Source organism: Labrus bergylta, chromosome 5, assembly GCF_963930695.1.
Source record: "Labrus bergylta chromosome 5, fLabBer1.1, whole genome shotgun sequence".
Taxonomy (NCBI): domain Eukaryota; kingdom Metazoa; phylum Chordata; class Actinopteri; order Labriformes; family Labridae; genus Labrus; species Labrus bergylta.
Genome location: NC_089199.1, coordinates 20,329,352 through 20,351,501, shown reverse-complemented (window position 1 = coordinate 20,351,501; position 22,150 = coordinate 20,329,352). Strand labels below are relative to the sequence as shown.

At 42.0% G+C, this 22,150-nt stretch overlaps 1 protein-coding gene across 2 annotated transcripts in view; it reads left to right on the top strand.

Annotated features, from left to right (window-relative positions):
• The window catches only part of LOC109991190 (membrane-associated guanylate kinase, WW and PDZ domain-containing protein 3), a 177,617-nt gene that overhangs the window by 146,472 nt on the left and 8,995 nt on the right, over positions 1-22,150 (top strand). For both annotated transcript variants that reach the window (XM_065955100.1, XM_065955101.1), the window contains exons 7-19: positions 491-548; positions 2,226-2,332; positions 8,090-8,281; positions 9,253-9,894; positions 12,725-12,756; positions 13,926-14,091; positions 14,992-15,086; positions 15,328-15,535; positions 16,170-16,352; positions 18,024-18,209; positions 19,302-19,398; positions 20,848-20,953; positions 21,142-21,279. In XM_065955100.1, the coding sequence (XP_065811172.1) occupies positions 491-548; positions 2,226-2,332; positions 8,090-8,281; positions 9,253-9,894; positions 12,725-12,756; positions 13,926-14,091; positions 14,992-15,086; positions 15,328-15,535; positions 16,170-16,352; positions 18,024-18,209; positions 19,302-19,398; positions 20,848-20,953; positions 21,142-21,279 (2,210 nt within the window). The remainder of the gene's footprint in view (positions 1-490; positions 549-2,225; positions 2,333-8,089; positions 8,282-9,252; positions 9,895-12,724; positions 12,757-13,925; positions 14,092-14,991; positions 15,087-15,327; positions 15,536-16,169; positions 16,353-18,023; positions 18,210-19,301; positions 19,399-20,847; positions 20,954-21,141; positions 21,280-22,150) is intronic.

Genomic DNA, 22,150 nt, shown 5'->3' with positions numbered 1-22,150 from the left:
GAAATAGGTGTGACGCACATCAAACATTGAAAAGAGAAAATCTATGTATTGAAAAAAGTCCCACGTTCTGTTGTGATTTTTCTAAAAATCGGTGATGCTTAGCAAGAGTAGTGTGCAGGATTTTTTTCATTTCAATGTAAATGTTGAAATGAAATATTAAATAATGAATAAAACAATGAAAAAAGGAACACCTTGTTGCATTTTAAACATGTTTAAGCATGTATAATTTAAACACTTTCATAAACCATGCTGTTGTTTTGATCAATCCTAGTGAATAAATGATCTTTTTAACCCCTATCACAGATTTAATCAAACAGACCATGAGGGTATAATGCTGTTGTACTTCAGACTATGAGTGTGTTAACTTTAACTTGTCACACCTACATTTGCCATACACGATGTATCTTCTTTCTCCTGCTCTGTTATCTATGTGTTCTCCTGATTTGCATCCTTACACAAAACAATACCACATTATTTTTTCTCTTTGCAGAGTTACCTTACGGCTGGGAGGAAATTGACGATCCACAGTACGGCACATACTACGTCGAGTAAGTCATCATCAGTGCAGATTGTTTTATCTAACTGTTTCCTCCTCGCTGCTCATAACATACGAATGCATTTCTCTGGATGGATCGCAGCACGAGTGCAGATCACACTGCTTAGTGTACATTAGCAGTGGACCGGCATGAATCATTGTTGTCTAAAAATAAACAAATGGATGTAGCACACGGCTCATTGTGTTTGTGAGGAGAGAAGTTGAGAGTTCTTGTCAGGATTGTCCAATTGCTTACCAGTGGGTGGCAAAATGAAGCTCTGTGGGTAACATTGCAGTGACCTGTGTGTGAACACAACGCTGATTGTGTTCTTGCTATCTCTTGCAGTGATTGTTTGCCAAGTATGTGTATAGAAGTGTCTCTGCATACTGTTTATATGCATAGATTTGTCTATGTGCAAAGTGAGATTTAGTGCTTTTTGTCCATGCAGAAAATCAGTGAAATGGTCAGAGGGAAATTGGGGAGATTTTCATATACAATGCATGGAGGGGAGAGTGTGGGGGGTAAAAGGGAGGTAGCAATCTGTTGTTCTGAAAGGAAAATGGAAATTCATGTCTTTTCTGATTGTTTACACTGCCAGCAGAATCAGCCAGCTTGGACAAAAGGAGTCAACACACCATATTTACATTGTAGCCATTTATCTGTGTCGTTGCCCTCGAAGGAAGCCTGTTGTGATAAAGTTCGACTGCTGTATTCTCAGTCATAAGTCCTCAACAGTCATTATTCTGCTTCTCCATTGATTAGCTGCTGACAAGAGAATGAATAGTTAAAATCCAAGGAGGCATGGGGTCATATTTCAAGATTTGATAACACCAAACATACAAATGTTAACAGCTAGCAGGGCAGCAGTGGCTCGGAAACAGAGCGGATGTAATCCAGATAAGAAAATCAGCACTTCAATCCTCTGCTTGTCCTGCATGTGCGAGTATGCCTGGGTAAGATACTGAACCTATGTGTCCTTGGGCAAGACACATAGCCTCAAGTTGCTCCTGCTTCATCTGCATCATATGATTGTGTGTGAATGAATCAGTTAAAACTGATGGACACTTCACAAAGCAGCCTCTGCCATCAGTCTGTGAATGGGTATGAATGGGTAGGTGTGACCTGAAGACTAGAAAAGCGCTATACAAGCTCAAGTTCGTTTACCATTTATTTATCCACCCCCTCATGGTTGGCTATTAGGACCCAGGAAGAAGCCGACCTACATGATAAGCTTATGCTAGTATTCAGTCACTATAGGTTAGAGTTTTGTAAGCAGGGGAGTGTCGGTTAGTTACCTTGAAATGAGCTCTTTGGAAAACAATGGCTGTTTTATGCCGGGGGGACAACAGGCTGTTTACATGCTGTAGAGGAACAGGATGTTGCTGGCAATCAGAGGTTCATTTCCTACAATATTAGATGGCTCAAAGTCATATTAGCTTCCCCACATAAAGAAGAGGAGAACCGGCCTATACTGTTTGTGTGGTGTGTTTATGAATGTATTTATAATGAAGCCACTATACCTTCCCTCGATTAGAAAATCATTTATAGGGAAGGTGCATACATAATTAATTGAGAAAAATGGTGCAGTGAGCTCAATAAGTCAGAGATGTGTGAATGTGTGTGTGTGTGTGTGTTTGTGTACGTGTATGTGAGTCACTTCTTCTCAATCTCGGCCTGTTTTTGTTTCAGCCACATCAACCAGAAAACCCAGTTTGAGAACCCGGTCCTGGAGGCAAAGAAGAAGCTGAGCCAGGAGACGGCTGCGATCCAACAAGCTGCAGCGGCACCTACCCAGGGTAAAAACACAGAACATGTCTCCCTCTTCAACTTCCTCTCTAGTTGGAAAAAAAAAAACTTCAGGATTTTCTAACTGCAGAGGGGTTAACTAAAGGACATTGGGAATTATTCTTTGAACATATGAGAACCTAGAAGTGTGATATTTCTGCTCTAACAAATGGGACAGTGGTCTTTAAAGAGATACAGGTATATGGCATATCTGCCTTGCTTATTTAAACCCCTGTTATAAGTGTTTTAGTCAAGACTACACCAACCGAGACCAAGACATACCTGAGACGTTAAGGGATCGAGACCGAGTCAAGACCAAGAGACCAAGACCAAGAGACCAAGACCAAAGCAGGAAGAGGCCGAGACAAGAACAAAACCATAAATATCAATAGAAAATCATCATCTTGTGTGCATTGGGCGTGTCACTCACTTAGACCTTAACACTGGGAAGTTTGCGGCCGCAAATGGGGGAACAAAATGGAACTACAAATGAATTGAAGTTATTCGTTCTTTTAGAAAGAGGCGTTTTCCTTCGAATCACAGAAATGGAAAAAACAGTGGTGGTCTGAACTGGTCTTGATTTAAAATCCAGAGTCCGACCAGTCCAAGACCGACACAAGACCAAGTAAAACTGATTTAGATTCTAAGACAAAGCCGTGACCTTTAAAAGGTGGTCTTGGGACCAGTCTTGAGACCAACACCGATTTTGGGTACTACAACTATAACACTACCTGTGTACATACCTTTAAGATTCTGATGTCGTGCTCATATTTCTCTTTATAATATTTAAAAACAGCATCAAAATCGTCAGCTTTTCTGAAGATTATTTTATTTCCTTTCTCATTGTTTTGCACTCTGACCATGAGCTTCAGCTAACTGTCGAACAGTACAAGTGTAATTTCATTACTTTAGATCACAATCTGTATACAAAACACAAACCACCCTCTCTCCTGAGTCAGTGTGATGTGATAGATAAGATTACCCTGGAATAGAGAGCAGTGTGAACGTCATTATTTAACGCAAGGTCAGCTGAACATGTCAACCTTCAAGTAGCCTCGGACAATAATAGACACTCAAAATGACCCTCCACTTCCCTGGTTCGTTATTTAGGTTGGAAAGCTATTTTTCTCCTACAGTAAACATTATGAAGTAAGTATGTTTTCATTACAATAGATGTATAATAGATTACAGTGCTGCAAATGTGGAGATATAAAGGCTTGTGCACCTCCGAAGGGTGTCGGGGAAAGAGAGGGGGAAAGCTGAGGAAGAGGAAGGCTTTTAGCGTCGCACATGGAAAGAGCTTGTGGAACAGAGCGCCAGAGAGGCCATGTAATCAGACATTTCTTTGCTGAGGTGTGTGGGGACTGAAGAAGGCACCATCTCGCCCCTGATTACCGATTACACACCCAGTGAGCTGTCAGACTATCACTGTGATGAAACCGGAGTATCATCAGCGTAGACGGTTACACCTCAGGCTAGAATTGAGATTTTTATAGCTTCAATGATACGAGTTTCTCTGGGAGTTTTATCGCATGGAAATTGCTTCTGTTAAAACATGGATACCCATGTAAATGAACCTTATTGTGGTCCACTACTTCCTACTCCTACTTCCTTATCCTGCTAGTGTACTAACTGTATTAAGTTTAAAACGTTGGAAATTCATAATAAATCAATCTTGTTGCAACTTTACACATTTTAAGCGTAAATGAATCAGGATCATTCTTATGCTTCTTGTTAAAGGGAATTATGGAGTCCATCACCCTGTCTTCTCAAATCTGCAATCTAAAGAGCATATTCATTTGTCGGTTTGTAACATTGAAGGGAAAATTGTTATTAAAAATCAAATAAAGTTCTGTGAATTTTGTCTTGATGCCTGAATATTTGACTTCAGTATGAAATCAGCCTTTTTTATTCATCGACAGCTTTTACTTAATGCCTGTTGATTGCAAAGGTCAATCCACCTTCTGCTTTTATGTCGCTATGTTTAGCTTAACGTGGGCAGGGCATGCCAGTGGTGGCTCAAGTTTTTAGTTCACCACCTGGAGGATACAGAATGAGCATCTAATACCTACTAAGAAATTATTCTAGTGAATTAAAGATATGTTATAATTTCTGCTCAGTATGCCAAGTGCAAACTTTCCTCCACAGAGAAGCAATAATATTTTATATTTTCTCCCTGCATGGATTTTTACTGTTGAACCGAAGTCAACTGTATCTATAAAACAACTTATATACAAATATGTTGCTGAAATAGCTTCACGGGGGCAGAGTTGGTCGTCTTCTAAACGGGAGGTCGAGGGTTTGATCCCCAGTTCCTGCAGCAACAAGTCCGATGTGTCCTTGGGCAAGACACTCAACCCCAAGTTGCTCCTGCCGCTTCGTCAGTGCTCCTGCCGCTTCGTCAGTGGGCTATGAATGTGTATGAATGGGATTAGTTACTTCTGATGGTCATTCTACATAGCAACCTCTACCATCAGTGTGAATGTGTAGGTGTGACCTGCAGTGTAAAAGCGCTTTGAGTAGTCTGAAGACTAGAAAAGCACTTTACAAGCTCAAGTCCATTTACCATTTACATCCAAAAAGACAGGAAATTTGAACAGAAAGTGACCAAAATGTGTACAATTTGAAGAACTCAAACTTACAATTAAAAAACAGTAAATACACCAACAATGAACCAAGACAAAAACAACAACAAACAGAGATCAGAACAAATACAATGATAAAAATATGGCCTGTTTATAAGCTGTGTTGGCAATGTTGAGGTTCATGTTATATGATGTGTTGCTGCAGATCAAACCAGACTGTGTTTTGTCAGTTAGCCAAAAAAGCAGGCTCTGTGCCCACATGTCTTCATTGTCTGTTTTCACTCTGATAGGCTGTCCACATCAAACACAAGGAACTTCCTCTGTTTGTCAAACTCTTGGCCTTGTTGATTTAAAAATTCTGCTGCACAGGATGCATTCGTAGAAAACAGCTGCTTTTGCTGCTCGCTTGATGTACCGAGGAACATGTCTTCCCAATTATGCTGAGTAATGTCACTGCAAGATTTACAACGCAACTGAGTCACACATGAGAAATTAAAAAGCCCGGCTGTCTGATGCTCCGGATCAGATGGTTCTGTCTGCTGCTGGCTTTCAAAGTCTGCCCACAATCATCGGCACAGAGACCTTCTTCGGCCTCTCCCACACAAGTCAAAACTCACAAATCATTTTCTCCATTACAGCTGTCTGTTTCTTCACACACAAACAGGCAGTCAAATGGTTATTTCAGGCGCCAGCGGGGGGAAGATAAAAGAACATTCAGGGCTGAGTTTATCAAGTAATTTGAATGTGATTATGTAAATGAGCTTTGCTCGATCCATGCGGCACTGTGGACATCTGCAGTCCACACTGACTGTGATAAGTTGCACTCGCTCACACCCGTTCATGTCTGCAGTGAATGTTTATGGCTGCTCATCCATTTGCTGCATTTAAATTCCTCACAAATGCCTCCTGAGAGTTATAGAGTGTTTTTAAAATCTAAAGAATGAGAGGGAAAATATGCATCAGTTGCTGATGCATAAGGCTGATGTTGTGATCTTAAATCTTTGATATGAATAAGGTCACATCGTGATCACTGTTCATTCACAATATTCGACAGAGAGCGATAAAGAGGTCAAGCTTTAGAGGAGGTGTTTTCAGGTGAATTGTACACACACACACACACACACACACACATTGATGCAGTCCGCAAAAATCCAATTTGAATTGTCTTCAAAGTGGCAAGTGTAAATTTGACCAAAGGGCACCTGTTCTGCTCTGATTTATAACCTTTGACATGTGTCACATGCTTTCAGATTTTTACTCCATGATGATCCACTTAGCTTACGGCATGCAGCTGCTGTGGTTCTATGATTTACTGAGTGTGGACAAATATCATTAAAAGACCATATCCAATATTAAATGGATCCTTAGAGCAAGTTCTGACTGTAGAGCCAAATCCTTTTTTTTCCCCACAATTATCCTCTGTGGGAGAGAGCGCCATTGTTTGACAAAAACACATCAGTAAGCCACATTGTTGCACTCATTGACATGTTCCTTCATAACAGTAAACCCTCGTTTTTTTTTGTCCATCCCACGTACTCAATCCTGCTGGCTCAAGTACTCACTATAGTGGAACAGTTGTTGAAATATTCCCCAGACATGCACTAAAATAATGTTTGAAGCATAATTTTTGGTCAAGGAAAAGAACTACATGGCCCAGCTGAATAAGAAATGTTTGATCTCATTTTGTAAATAAAACTGTCACACTTACAGATTGAAGTCGTCAGTTGTGATAAAAAAGTTTGGGAAGACAGACTTATGCATTACAGTCAGAATGTCGCCAATCTTATTCCTTACATTTTGCGGAAATTTACAACTGAAAGAGTAATCCAGTTAAACCTGTAAGCAGCATGTGACCAGTACACTTTCGTTCAAGTGATTAAGTTTCTTAAGATTAAGTCAAACAGCAGCAACATTGGAACTTCTGCTAGCTAGCAGCTGCCTACCAGGTGCCTACTTGTATCTGCTAACGTAAAGTTAGCATTAGCCTATTTAAGGAGGAGCTCACTACACTACTACTCCCTTCCTACCATTGGAAAACACTACTTTTTAATTTAAACTCAAAGTGAATGTTTTGAAGTAAATGATGTTTGAGTAAATGTAATGTGTAACTCTTAAAACTGAAAAGCTCATTCATTGTTTATGATAGAGAGTTAAAAAGTATGACTTTGTTCTCAGTATGTTTGCTACTGCATTTCTGTCTCCCAAAAGGGTAGCTGCAGTTTACTCTCCTTTAAATACACTGAAACTGGAAACTTTTTTTTTTTTGAAACGGTGACAGACCATTTTCTAAATGTACAATGACATTTCTGGCATCCCGTAGACAAGCAGCCACATCACACTCTCTTTATATTCACCACACTTGCTGTAATGTGCATCATTTCTCACCAGCTGGCTTCACTTTCACTGTTTTTTGAGTCACAGCTTTAACGCAGCGCTGGCCAGAAACCATCAGACAGGGAGGGGGAAAAAAACGGTGTGTCCATGATCTAAAGTGCTGATACGGTGTAATGCCAGATAGGGAGGCTGCACGGTGTAATGCAGTGTGACCCTGACAGTCGGTTATCTCGTGTATTGCATATGCCAGAGCCAAGCTGCTGGTCCATATTGATGTTGCCACTGACCTTAAGTTGTTCCTTACTCAAGTTATAAAAAGTCGACTGTGACAGAACTCTTTTTCTGTGAGTCACTGGCTGCAGTGTGTAGGGGATAAGAGAGGACACTGAGCTAAATTGGACTCTGTCAGAGGTGTTTTATCTCTGCACTGCTCTATGGTTTTGTAATAGGATCAGGCACTTAACAGTTTACAAGTTAATTAGCATCTAAAGTGAATATTTTAACAGATTTTATCCATCTGTTTGTGCTCCTTTCTCAGCAGGGTTGTAGGAAAAGGTCTCTGTTGATGGGTTTATCTAGTTCAGGCATGATCATCATGCCTGTTAATTAGAAACGATTAATTACAGTGTTGATCCTCTGCACATAATGCGTGTAATTATCACTCAATGCAGACAGGGATGGATGTTTCTGTCTTTCAAGAGGGATGTGAATTTATTTGTTCATTAGAGTTACTGTGTGACCCCTGAGAAGTTTTAACTTGTGTGTTTGATGTATACAGTATATTCATTAACTCTCAGCGCTCTTTAACACTATATAACACATATGACTGCATTCACACTGTGTTTGCAGGTAAAGGAGGTGCGTCTGGCTTCACTGCAGACCCCAGCCAGCTGAAGGGTGAGATGTACCACACAGCGCTGAAGAAGAGCCCACAGGGGTTTGGATTCACCATCATTGGAGGCGACCGCACAGACGAGTTCCTGCAGGTGAAAAATGTGCTGAGCGACGGCCCTGCTGCCCACGACAACAAGATGGCATCCGGTGAGTTTATCCTCCAGTAAAAAATACTGTACATCAATCAAATCTTTCTGAATGGGACCCCTCATGTCTCACTTGGGCTTTATGATATTGATCCTTTTTCATTATTAGAAAATGATTATTTTCTATTTCTGTTTTATCTATCTCATCATCTATCATGTTTGCCACGGGTCCTCTCCAGGGGCGTGTCCAGAGGGGTGGCCAGGGGTGGCATGGGTTGCCCTAGATATGTGATTGGCCAACCTAAGTGCCACCCCAAAAAGCCTAAACTGTGATCTGCAAAGGCTGCTCATAGTTTTTTTCAAATATCAATGTAGAATATTTTCTTTTGTTTTTACTTTAAATTGTAAATAAAAGCTTTGTACACCTACTGAATGTGTGTGAATGTGATTAGTAACTTCTGATGGACACTTTACATAGCAGCCTCTGCCATCAGTGTATGAATGTGTAGGTGTGACACAGAAAAGCTCTATACAAGCTCAAGTCCATTTACCATTTACCATTTTATCAGACTGGCTGATTATGATAGATGTGAAGCCATCTTTGTTGTGTAGTTTCTGATTTTTCCACGGCCTCATGGCTGTCTACCCAAACCGTCAGTTGTCAGTATGTGATGGATACAATCATTGATATTGACAGAAGTCTACGCCTATTCTCACCTTCATGTAGCTTTTGCACAGAGTGCTGTTCAAGTCTTTTTAACAATGGAGCAAGTGGAGGAGGTACAGGGATACAGCAAGACTGAGATAAGAGGAGAGAGAGAGAGAGAGAGAGAGGAGGGACAGGGAGCTGCCAAAATGAGAAATATGGGCGAGCAGTGAAGAGGAAAGGGACATTTTATAGGAAGGATTCATCTGACAAAGGAAAGGAATAAGTGCTTTCCACAGGAATAGAGAGGAGTGATCTCTAGATTAAATATCAGAAGAGGAACTCCCCCTCTCACTTTCTTTTTTCCTCACTTTACTTTTTTTAAGGTGATGTGATTGTTGAGATAAACGGGTTGTCCGTGCTCGGGAAGACCCATCCAGAGGTGGTGCAGATGTTCCAGTCCATTCCCATCAACCAGTATGTGGACATGGTGCTCTGCCGTGGTTACCAGCTTCCTCCAGATGTGGATCTAAACAGCGATGACCCTCTTCCACCTCCTCCGCCCCCGCCTGCCTCTCAGCCCCCGCAGGCCCTGCACGGCGGAGAGGTGGTCACCGCTGTGCCGCTGATCAACGGACAGCCGCTGCTCGTGAAAGGCGATGTCCTCCACGGCTCCTCGCAGGAGCTCCACTACGTCACAACAGACGCCAGCGGCCGACCTGTGGTGGCCGCCATGCCCAACGGCAGACAGGGCGGGGAGTTGGCCGCAGGGCTGCTTCAGCCCGAGCTGGTGAGCGTTCCGCTGGTGAAAGGGCCCGGAGGATTCGGGTTCGCCATCGCTGACTGTCCGCTGGGTCAGAAGGTGAAGATGATCCTGGACGCTCAGTGGTGCCGCGGTCTGCAGAAAGGCGACGTCATCAAGGAGATCAACATGCAGAACGTCCAAACGCTGAGCCACGCCCAGGTGGTGGACATCCTCAAGGACTTGCCTGTGGGCAGCGAGGTCAACGTGCTCGTGCTGAGAGGAGGTGAGAGACTCAAAGTACTACGTTTGTCGGTGTAACAAAGTCTGTTTTGGCAGCGTGTACACATTTGGGATCTCAGACACCTGTCAACATCATCAAGAATAGCTATTTAAAAAATGATAACTTTCTTCAGGGTCTTGTTTGCTTCATAGGTTACATAGTACAGTTTAAAGAAGACCCTAAGACAAAAAGCAGGGATGCATCAGAAGATTTACTGGAGCCAGAGGGGAACGAAGGGATCAGACAGATAACGTTGCACCAAGCTTCAGAGAGCTTTGGAGTCAATGAATAATATTTTGGAATCTAAAAGCCACAGGTAGCCGGCATAAACCAATCAGGTGCACACTATTCTCCAGAGCATATGTGAAGCATATGAAAAGTGAGCCACCAAGAGTGGATTTAAAAAGCGATGGACTAGAAAGGGAATGGACTGATTAAAGTATAAATACTTAACTAAACTGCCAGTTAGCATGAGTCACTTCACTCCAAAAACTAATTAAGATACAAGCCACATCTTAATATTTCAGCAGAAACTAATTGTGGGCCTCTTAAAAGATGCTAATAAATGAAATATATCACCCCCCCGACCCTTTTATTGTACTGTTCCCCCCTCTCCTAACATTATTGTGGCAGTCTGCAGTGGCTGTTATCTTTACCAGCGTTGTTTAAAAAGAAAACCCCTCTCATAAAAAACAGAAAAAGAGAAGACAAACACTAAAAGCATCAAGCATCTTCTGTTTTCTTCTCTAGGGCTTCAAAATAATATCATGTCAAATGACTTGACTGTGTATTTTTACATTTATCTGACAGTCTGAACGGCTGTATGTGTGTGTGGCGGTATCATTCCCTCCATCTTTTATTCTCATGCTTCATGCCCTCTCTTGACATAACTTGCTATTGCTGTCGATACACGTTCAACAGTTCCCCTGGGAGGTGAGGTCAGCGTGCTGATACTGACAGGAGGTGAGGGGGTGCTGTGGCTGGTTGGGGGGGGGGGGGGGGGATCACTGACCACACACTGTTGTTCTGCAGAAGCCTGGGTGATGCCACTGTGTCTGTGGTCTATTGAAGGTCACAACATCCGAGCCTGCTGCCTGTTTTTTTTTTTTTAAATGAAAAGAAGACACCTGCACCCCTCTAGCTGCAGCATTCAAACATCAGATGCGTTCAGATTAAGCCTGAAACACACGTTCTCACTTCCTGCTCGTCAATGATGGCAGCCTATCCTGTGGTCCAAAGCTTCAAAATATGATCCAGGGCCCACTTCAGTAACAGTTTTCTATGTAGTGGTCGAGGCTGCAACAATAGGCCTACATCAGCAGAAGTTAGTCTCAAGCTGGGATGTGAGGTTGTCAAAATGCTTTGATACTTTCTGACACCACATGTTTCAAAGCGATTTAATGCCTGTTATTTAAAATGGAGCGGTACCTTCAGCATCATATTTTGAAGAGTTGGGCCACTGACTACTGGCTAATGCTGCATTTAACGAGCAACATTTACATCTTGAGCATTTTCGAATGCATTTCCTCTGTCTACACTCACTTTGTTGCGGTCTGTTACAAGACTGAGAGCAGAAATTACATAAGTGTGGGGATGTGCCTGATTCTGACGGAGAGAGAGAGAGAAAGGGGGAAGAGGGAGGAGGTATGCACCCTTCAAATGTCTCCTACATCAGCTCCAGCTGGCCCCCGGGGGGGGGGGATACACTGTGTGAGTGGACAAACTCCGGATTGGCTTTGATCATCAGCACAGCACAGGCGATTTCTTCTCCGACTCTCCATCCACGACGCCCGTAAAGAACCGTGGCTAAACGACTGTAGAGGAAATGTCCCCCGAGGGTTCTCCGCCCTGTAGCCGCACCCAAACCCTTTTCTCTCTGCTCGCTTAGCTTCACTGCTGTGCCACCACCACCATGTCTTACTCCACTGCATGAGCGCACAGTCCGAGCAGTGCTGGACTTAGCCTGCCCAGTGGAAGAGCTAATGCCAGCTTTAACCCTCATTAGACAGCAGCCTATGGCTTAGAAGGGGATCCCTGAGTGAGTGTGTGTGTGTGTGTGTGTGTGTGTGTGTGTGTGTATTTGGTTGTGTTTGAGCTTCAGACATCCACAGATAAAGGTGAAGCAGTGCTAAGAGAAAGGATGGAGGGATATTAGATTTCTTTAAGGTGCGTCTGTAGCCAGCTTTTCTTTTTTTTTCCAGGCCTGTGACGACAGTGATGTTGAAGCTTGAATTTTTGCAGTGGAGCAGAAAAACACCACTGCGTCTCCCCTTTTACATCAGGCTCCATTAACCCCTCATCAAGCCAAGTGTCAGCCGGGGCCCCACAGGGCTGCGGGCTCCAGAAGAGTGTTTGTTAATCCAGTTTACGCAGCGAGTGTAGGGCAGAAGAGGGGATGAGGAGGAGGGAGTAAGAGATGATCTGTAGGGAACAATCTTAGCGCCTGAGATGGAGCGTGTGGGTGTACTGTACGGCAAACAGAAAGAAAAAAAACAAGGGAATTATTGGTTATTAATTATATGCATGAGTCTGTAATGCGCTCACAAGCTTCCTGGGCTTTCACCATATCGTCAGCACTCCAGCATATGGACTCCCCTTTAAATTCCCTATGTATCTTTCATTGCACATGGATGTAAATTCCCTAATGGAGCATTCTATAGTGAGTACACCTCTTGAGTTTAAAGCAGCTCACTGGTCTATTTTTATGCCTCCTGCTGCTGATTCTCAGTCAGAGACGCAGTGCCACCTAGTGGAGGAAGATCTAGGGAATATTTGTCCAAACCCTCTATGCATTTCTCACCATGTTCTTGTTGTGTATCGTTTCTCTTCATAGGTCAAACGTCGCCCGTGAAGAGTCTAAAACCTGTGAGTAAAACACATATCTTTTTCCGACTTTCCTCTCCGTCGTTTCCCCCTCAGAGACTTATCCTTCAATTTAATTTCCAAGCTTTTGTGTCCTTCAGCTTAACCAGGAAGCCTCCACGTTGCATGGAATTAAGTGATAGCAATAAATTTGAATATTGATTATACTTCTTGCCGCCTCCTTTTGTTTGCTCTGAAAAACGCTCTTAATTACTTCCTTTCAGTATTCGTATTCTCAGGGCTATTGTCAGGGGATTGCAATGGTAATGAAGCATGGATGAGCCTTTTCGGATATGCTGGTATCATTAATACAACAGTTTCACCAAGAGGAGTTGCCCTTTCTGGTTGAATAGGTCCTTCACAGCCACGGGAAAATCTCCTGTATTTGGCGGTGGATTTATTTTTTTATTTCAATCCAAATCTCATTGTTTAGTGTTAAAAATAAGTGGAGGCATGGAAATTAAAATCAGTCTGCGCCCTAAAAGAAGAGAGCGAGAAGAGTGACCTTTATGGCTTTTGGTAATCTATCACCGTTAGATGCACAGCCACTCGTCTTGTATAATGAGCGGTACAGACTATCAATAACAAGTGTCCTTCATGGGTGAATACCAAAGAATATGAGAGCTAATGACATTTAAATTGTAATAATATTGTAAATGATGATACTTAAAGTCCCAATGAAAGGGAACCTCAAGAGTATCTAACTGCCTCATCGTAAATCCATCTGAAGCCGGATAGAGCCAATCACAAGATATTAGGCGGGACATAACGTTGGGTTGGCTGCGACAAGGCTTTTTAAGTCCAAAAATTAGTAAACACCAAATGGCAACCTCAGGTCTTGAAAAGTAAAGCCAATGCGGAAGTGCAAAATCCTGCAGTTCATCGAGTGTCCGCTTGAATCAGGCTTCAGGAACATCAGAAGTCACATACTGTACAGGCGAAAAAGTCATTTTTACATCAAAAACTAACATGTTTACAGCCATGGTATACGCCCCTGAGTGCAGGATGAGTCCTCAGACACTTGAAATGTTTTACAGGAAGAGAAAAAAGATCTATTCTATTTTGGTCTAAACATATTAAGATAATGCTTTATTAAAAAATACTTACTACCGTATTTTTAATTTAACTTTAAAGGTATATGAGGTGTTGATGGTACATTTATTTCTTCACAGAGACAGGAAATGACGGCCAGCACAGAGACTCTGGATGGCATCATGGACTCCGCCCCCCAGGCGCTGCCTTACCACTCCAACACGAGCACCCTGCGCTCCGTGGAATCCCCCAAACGAGACGCCACCGAGTTGTACCTGAAGTCCAAAGCTCTACTGGACAGCAGACGTATGTGAACACACCATTAGTTGTCTGGTTGAAGCCATAATCCCTGACTCAACCGCCAATCTATAAATCAATAACAAACATTTATATAGCTCCAATCATAAGAAAAGTTATATCAGGCATTTTAAAATCAGAGCAGGTCTATAATGAACCTCTTTGTAATGTTATTTAGAGAGACCCATCTTTAATCAACATGTATAAACCAGACTCAATAGTGAGCAGCCTTCACTGATGACAGAGTTTATACTGTAAGTTTGTCGTTGGCCGTTGTGAGCAGTAAAATATTCAAGTAAAAAAAAAACCTTATTAAGTGTAGTGTTTACCTATCGCTGAATGAGACATGAGACGACGTCGTTTCTACACAATGCAAGCGATGAGCTGAGATCCGCTTCTGGAGCAACGGCGCTCTTGCTTGAAGTTAGGGGGCGTGGCTTTTGAGGGAACACAGAGGAGAGGTGAAGGGATTTAGACCATAGACTGTAGACGGACAACTGAGGGAATGCTACTTTCCAAATCAAGCTAGTTTTTCAAGAATTACCAACCCCTGCGTTTAAATAGCAATGACAGAGTGTTTGGCTGTTTCTGGACGTGTTCTTGAGGTTGAATTTCTCTGTTATGTTTGTATCTGCTGTCAAAAATAATATATCCCCCTCTGCATTCACGACACAATGTTCTCTTTCTCTTGACAGAAAGACCCTTTACAGTGTCATTCATTTCTTGTGTTATCTTTTCTATTTATTTATCAATATGAAAGTTGGCTCTTCTACCATTTTCAGCTATTTTATACTATTACAATTTATTTGTTGTCTGTATGTAAATGCGCGTTTCTGTTTTTTTATGAACACATTACATCCAGAGTTGAATGAATGAAATTGATTGATTGATTTGTTTATTGATCCACAGAGCCGCACACCAAAGACATCGATGTTTTCCTAAAGAGAGACATTGAAACAGGTTTTGGTTTCCGTGTTCTGGGAGGAGAAGGTCCCCAGCAGCCAGTAAGTCTACTATATTTATCATTTGTTTGCATGTTTAAATCTATAATAATATTATGTGTCCTGCAAAATAAAGAGGGGATTAACAGTTCAGTTAAAATCAAGGAAAAGTCAAGGAAAGTGAAAGCACAAAATTAAGCCTGATCAAAAAACTAGACACATTTAATAACTCAGTAAGAAAATCTACAATGTGCTGTAATAACTTTATGTAAGACCGTTCTTCAGTGAATTAACCCTCCATCAGAATGTCTTCCCGCAGGTGTACATCGGGGCCATTGTGCCCAACGGAGCGGCTGAGAAGGACGGGCGCCTGAGAGCCGGAGACGAACTCATCGGCATCGACGGCGTGATGGTTAAAGGTCGTTCGCACAAGCAGGTGCTCGACCTGATGACCAACGCCGCCAGAAATGGTCAAGTGATGCTGACTGTTCGCAGGAAGGTCATCTACAGAGGTGAGGAACGAGCAGAACAGCGACAGACATCTTTTTCTTTTCTTTTTTTTATGAAGTTAGGCCAAAAGTACACTCAATGCTTTTTGAAAGATGTGGAACGTCGGCTCACACTGCGCGACTGAATCATTGATGACGTACAACCAAAGCTCATAATTAATGTGCTCACACTTTACAGTCCTGCGTTTGGTCTCCACCCGAGGACTCACATTGTACAAATGTAATCACGACAGAGCCTTGACAGGTGTCAAAAGTTTCCTTTAAAAACTCTTGACCGGTCATGGATTCAGAGAATAATAGCTTTACACTGACGTCGTTTTCTCTCCACTAACGGTAGCCACTGGCAACCTCTTCACCATCCACATTAAGTAGCTCCTGCTGCACACTGACTTTGTTCATTGGCTTTCAACACTCCTCTGTATTACTTTGATTTGCATCTCTTCCCGCTTGTAAAAATACAGAACATCCACACTGTTCAGTAAAAGCCCTCAGGAGTGCACACACACACACACACACACACACACACACACACACACACACACACACACACACACACACACACACACACACACACACACACACACACACACACACACATACGCACACACACATTATCACCTGTATCCTCTTGTTTCAGACGCCACCGATGAAGAGGTTCTGGAAATGGCTCCAGTGCTGGTGAACGGGTCCCCCAAGCTACCTCGCATACCCATGCCCAGCGCTCTAGACCACGAGTCGTTTGACATCACGCTCCACCGCAAAGACAACGAGGGCTTCGGCTTCGTCATCCTCACCTCCAAGAGTAAACCCCCGCTGGGAGGTAAGCGTGACTTCTGGATGACATCAGTGTTTACATTTTAAGTCACACCGTCGTCATGTTGAGCTGGAGATCTGAGAAGAAAAAACACCTTTTGTTCAATATTCATGGTCACGAGTAGAGAATGAAGCGATAAGCAACAGTTGTTTTTATATTATTGTCTCTTCACTGTTTTTGTATTTTTCATTATTGTAAGTCAAATTAAATAGAAAAATAATCATGCTGAATATAAAGAGGAAAACATGTTTAGCGTTGCAGGATAGAACCTGCAGAAAATAATGTAGGTTTCATATTGATTTTCTTAGTTTGATATGATAACTCATCATGCATATATAAATATATAAATTTATTTATAAAGAATATGATTATGTCATAATGTGACGTCCCGCCCTTTCTGCCTGCACGTGTTAGGTTGATTTGGTTTAACTTCCTGGCTCAATGGCCAATAGGCAGAGTCGGGAAGGACAGCTGGAAAGTGTGTACATCTGACTTTTATGCGCGTTCCCGTTAAGTCTGTGACGGCTCATGGCTGTCCCACTGTCAAATCGTGAGGGATCAAATCGTGAGTGATCAAATCGTGAGAGATCAAATCGTGCGCGGGGGATCTCTCGCTGACTTCTTGAGCTCTCTATGCACCCTGTCCGTAAGTGAGGGAATTACCCATAGTTCATAGCATTGTGACGTGAAACATAAGGTTCCCAGGGGAAGCCCGCAAGAAATGAAACGGCAAACAAACGACATAAAACGGGGAAAAAAAGGGAGAAACTGTAAATAAGCAGGAAGGTAAAACCACTCTCTATTTACAGTCTACCAAAAAGGTTTATTCCGAACTCTACTGCAAGTCTGTTAACAAAAACAAGAGAGACAAAGAGCATATTAGTCCCGTTATATATATATATAAGAGAAACCTTTATTTATCCACCAACGGAGAAATACACATAGCCTATATATTAAGTAGAACTTTTTATAAGGGCAATGGCTGTCAGTGAGTAAAGTCAAAAATGGAAAATAAAAATAGGCTACCTAATGCCACATGACATTGTGCTGTCATGGTTACAGAGATTTTGCAAAATGATGTCCCATTCCTATTTAACCATTTCAAGCTCTTGCAACCTCGTGTACTCGATCACTTTCTAGGTGACGTCAATTAGAAGTCCATAAGGGCTCAGGACTCAGGGTTTAGGGAGGACATCAAGATTTAGCCTCTCTTCCTCTCTTCCTCCCTTCCTTTAAACCTTGTTTCATGTGTGATAACCCCTTCTTTGTCACTTACTTTGAGCCACTTTGTGACACATCAATAGTTAATAAATGTGCACAATTCTTCAACAGTTTGCTTAAAGTGTAAAAACCAGTATATGTGTATTGATAACATTTATGTAGAAGTCATACAAATTATAAGAAAAAACCAGCACAACATGAACATCCAAAGTATTCTGGAGGACGAAAACATTGTAATCAGAGTTTTTGTCTGTTACAATAAAAAGATAAATATACTGCAGCTTGTACCCGGGGAGATTTCTGTCCGTTGCTTTGTATTTGAACGCAGTCACAGCCGTCATTCGTCTCCACAGAGTCTGTCATCACGATGGCTTTCAAAACACGTGAAGGTTTTCGTGAAGGTCACTCTGTTCAACTCTCTTTGTCTCCTCTTCTCTTCATATCTGCCCCTTTCAGTGATTCCACACAAGATCGGTCGAATCATTGAAGGCAGTCCCACGGACCGCTGCGGCCTGCTGCACGTCGGGGATCGCATCTCGGCAGTCAACGGGCGCTCCATCATCGAGCTCTCTCACAACGACATCGTCCAGCTCATCAAGGAGGCCGGAAGCGTCGTCACCCTCACTGTGGTTCCAGAGGACGGTCAGTGTCTCTGTGTGTGTGCACACGTATGGAGTGATTATCCTGATATAGAACTTTTGTGATCAATCGGCTTTTAGACTTTATTGCATTCAAGGGGACACGAAGTCGGCCGCATGTTCAAACGGTCTGAATGTTTTAAAATCAGAGAAGATTCAGGACCTAGTTTGACATTTTCCAAACTTGATGTAGAGAACACCTGTAAACGTTTACAATTCTTCATTTAAGTATGCAAAGTCTTCTGCGATTAGACTCCTCCGTCATGATGACGTCGTGCACTCAGAGGGGCAGAGAGGCCGACATTAAGATAGGATCCCACAGGTGTTGGTGGTGATAGTAGAGTGCAGGATGTGATGAGGAGTGGGTTTCTGAGGCTGTATCTGGACTCTGCTGAGCTGGACTGGAGGTTACCGGGGCAGAGGAGGGTCAGAGTGATCGCACTGAAATGACAAACTGACTGTGGAAGAGAGAGAGCAGATTTTAAAATGTGACAGCAGCAGAATGATTGGTTGAGAGAGGTTGGGGCAGAATCTGGTTGGTTTATTACTTATAGAGTAAACACCCACAATCAGCTGATCACCAGAGCAGGGAGACGGAGGGAGTGGTGGAGAGGGAGTGTCTAAGTTGAATGAATGTGTGAGAGAATATTCTTTCTACGCTGAGCTCTATTTAATTATTGAAACTTAGACAATGATGTCAGGATTTGATTTTAAGGTCATTGCATTAAGTTGGACATTTCTAATGATACTTATTATAACGGTTCAGGCTACATTTCCCCAGGTTTGTGAAGGAGCATGTTTATGATTGGTTGCCTTGAAAAGTTGACAACGAGAAAACATTTTAAAAAAGTGAAAATGAAGGCAGAGTTCAGGGTCTCTTCAGATCGAGATCATGTCACACTCTTTTGGTACAGCGTAACTGATGATTGAGTTTATATAGTCTTTAAGAAGATCTTTCTCACCATGCCTCCGTAATGAAGTGAAGGATTTAATTTTATTTTGCTCAGAGAGAATTTGAAACATTTTGTAGAAGGATTTTTGAAGAAAATTTGCTTTGATGTCTTTTAAATCCTACGTTTTTTTTTTTTTTTTTCAGAATACAAGGGCCCTCCATCTGGAGCGAGCTCGGCTAAACAGAGTCCAGCTCTCCAGCACAGAGCCATGGGGCAAAGATCAGCTCTGCAGGATGAACGGTAAGAATTGACTCTTATTTATATTTTACCCTCGAGGGGAAATTACTTATACACTCTGTCGTTGAGACATGCTACACACACAGGCTGAAATACACACACAGGCTAAAATACACACACATGCACAAACAGGATCCTATGGACATTCACTCATGGAGAGATGTGAGGGACTGCCAGAGCTGTTGGGGGTTTGGCGCCTTTGCACAAGGGGCAACCCCCCGGTTCCAGACTCAAGTCCCAACAGACTGAGCTATTGCCACCCTCAATGTTGATACTAAACAAACATAAAGAAATGCTTTCACTTTTACATCTTAGTAGATTTTATCCTAACTCTGCTTCATCATATAATGCTGAGAATTGTTTGTGTTTACTAAAAGATGTAATATTTCCAGTGCCTATGCACAACAATTCAATATCTATGCCAGTGAAAGAAAGAATGGAAAATCGAAACGGGGCGTTGCGGTATAAAAAATGGCTTGTTTTGTTGCGCTGCTTCATCTTGCAAAGCTGCGGGCTTTTAGGACACTAGTACAGGAAATAGAATCAGGATAGAATCAGGCTGATTTTGTCGCTGATGCTGATTCATGTCGCAGGCTGTTAGGACATGCAAAAAGGCGGAGGGATACACAGTGTGAAAAGTCCCTGTGATGTTGTCCTCTATATCAGCACTCATAGAAGGCCTCTCATCCACGAACTATCTGTAATCTACTCTACATAATGTTATTTGCATTGAATATAAAGTGTTTGTACTGTATTTGACCCTGCAGAAAGAATAAAAATGCAGTATAGTCAAGGTTGCTTATAAATATTTACTGAATAAGAGAGTCTTTCTGATGGTTCATTATAGTAGATAGACAGTTCATTATTACAAAATCTTTGTTAACATTAATGATACATACATGCACATTGCAAGATAGCTCTGTTTTTTTGTCTTTGTTCATTTGCAGCATATTAAGAAGTGAAATATTCCGTTTGAAAAACGCGCATGTTGTTCATTATTAAGACTTTAGACTTAATTCCTTTGACCCTCTGCCTCCCACCCAGATCTTTTGGCCTGAGGACAATATGCACAGAAGTGTTAAAGGAAATGCACCAAGAACAGATTCTAAAATTGAAAAAAAAATGTAAATGATTATGGTGCTAATAATCCAATGATGTTTATACTCGCCTCTGACAAACTCTCATGAAATAAACATGACATAATAAACATTTCCACATCAGAGCAAACAGTAAGAGAAACACATCAAAGTGTGTGAGTGATAATATGGAACATAAAGAGAAAAATACAGCATACAAATACAACATCAAAGTGTAAGAAAGAAGCTCCCTCCTATTTAATATCCAGCATTTTATTGGGTTTTATTGTTTGCATAATTGCATTGTTGTGTCTATGGCCTGCAGTGTGCTGTTTACAGCGTGTTACTGATGAAACGCCTCTCCTGCTTGTTGCAGTTTTAACCTGGACATGGAGGAGAAGAGAGAGGCCGTCAGCTGGTCCGACCACAAAAGTCTCTCCCTGACTGAGCAGGGGACGCTGTGTGTGACAGGACCCAACCAGGTCTGAGTAATCCTCTTATTTCATCCACTATGTGTTTTCATTGTGGAGGTTTATACCTAAAGGGAATTTAAACTCCAATCTTTATGACTGCATATAGAAGTAAAAGTATATTTTTTTCTGTGTTTATTTGTGCAAAATATGTCTGCATATGCTCGTATTTATGACTGTTTTATGTTCCTGTTGTGTAGGGTTGTCTGACGGTGGAGTTGGAGCGGAGTCCCAGAGGCTTCGGCTTCAGTCTGCGAGGGGGGACGGAGTACAACATGGGTCTGTACATCCTGAGACTGGCTGAGGACGGACCTGCTCAGCTGGACGGGAGGATCCATGTGGGTGCTCCTTTTAATCGACAAACAAACATGTATATTTTAACATCAAAATGTCCAAAGAGCGACTCTTAACATCAGAAGGGTGTATTACTGTACTTCCTGTTGGAATGAGCCACTGAGGTAGGATGCAAAGTGATGCTTCCCACGGGACCATAAAGACAATGGATCAGCATGAGGTCATAATGTGAATATTTGCTGTCAACTTTTTCTTTAGCCAATTAACTTCCACTCACATGACCCCCACTCATGTCATAAGCAGCACCGTGAAGTGGGGACGTGGTGAGTCAAATTTGGCAGGAAAATCTTTTTAGAGCGTCTAAAAAAATCCACATCAAGCACCAACGAAAGTCGTATCACAGAAGTCAGGACAACAAAAATATGACTGAATCTACAACATATACTGTCCCACCATTACTCTGAAACTCTGTAGAGTTTGAGCTTCTCTTATGCCAAGTTGAAACTGTCTCACAATACACAACTAGTCCCACCTGAGTGTGAAACAACAACATGCTGCTAGTTTTCCTCTTATTAGAAGTATAACAGCGATGGGGCTAAAAGTGAAAGGTTTGCCTCAGGGTGGTGCTAAAGAAAAGTCACAGCTCATTAATATCTGAGGTCGTTATCTGATGGGGTAAATGTATTTGCTGAGAGTGTTTCAATAGAATGTGAACATCACTATGAGATATTTCTCTGTGCATAGACGAGTTAAAGCAGAGCTTATTATGGAACTTCTACATAATGAAACGAGTTCTCTATACCTAAATACTTTTCAATAAAAAAATTTTTTTAAAAGATGCTCCATTACCTTCATGATTGATATTATTAATGTAAAAGCTAAAATGACACGACATCCCTCAGTGAGTGCTGGATC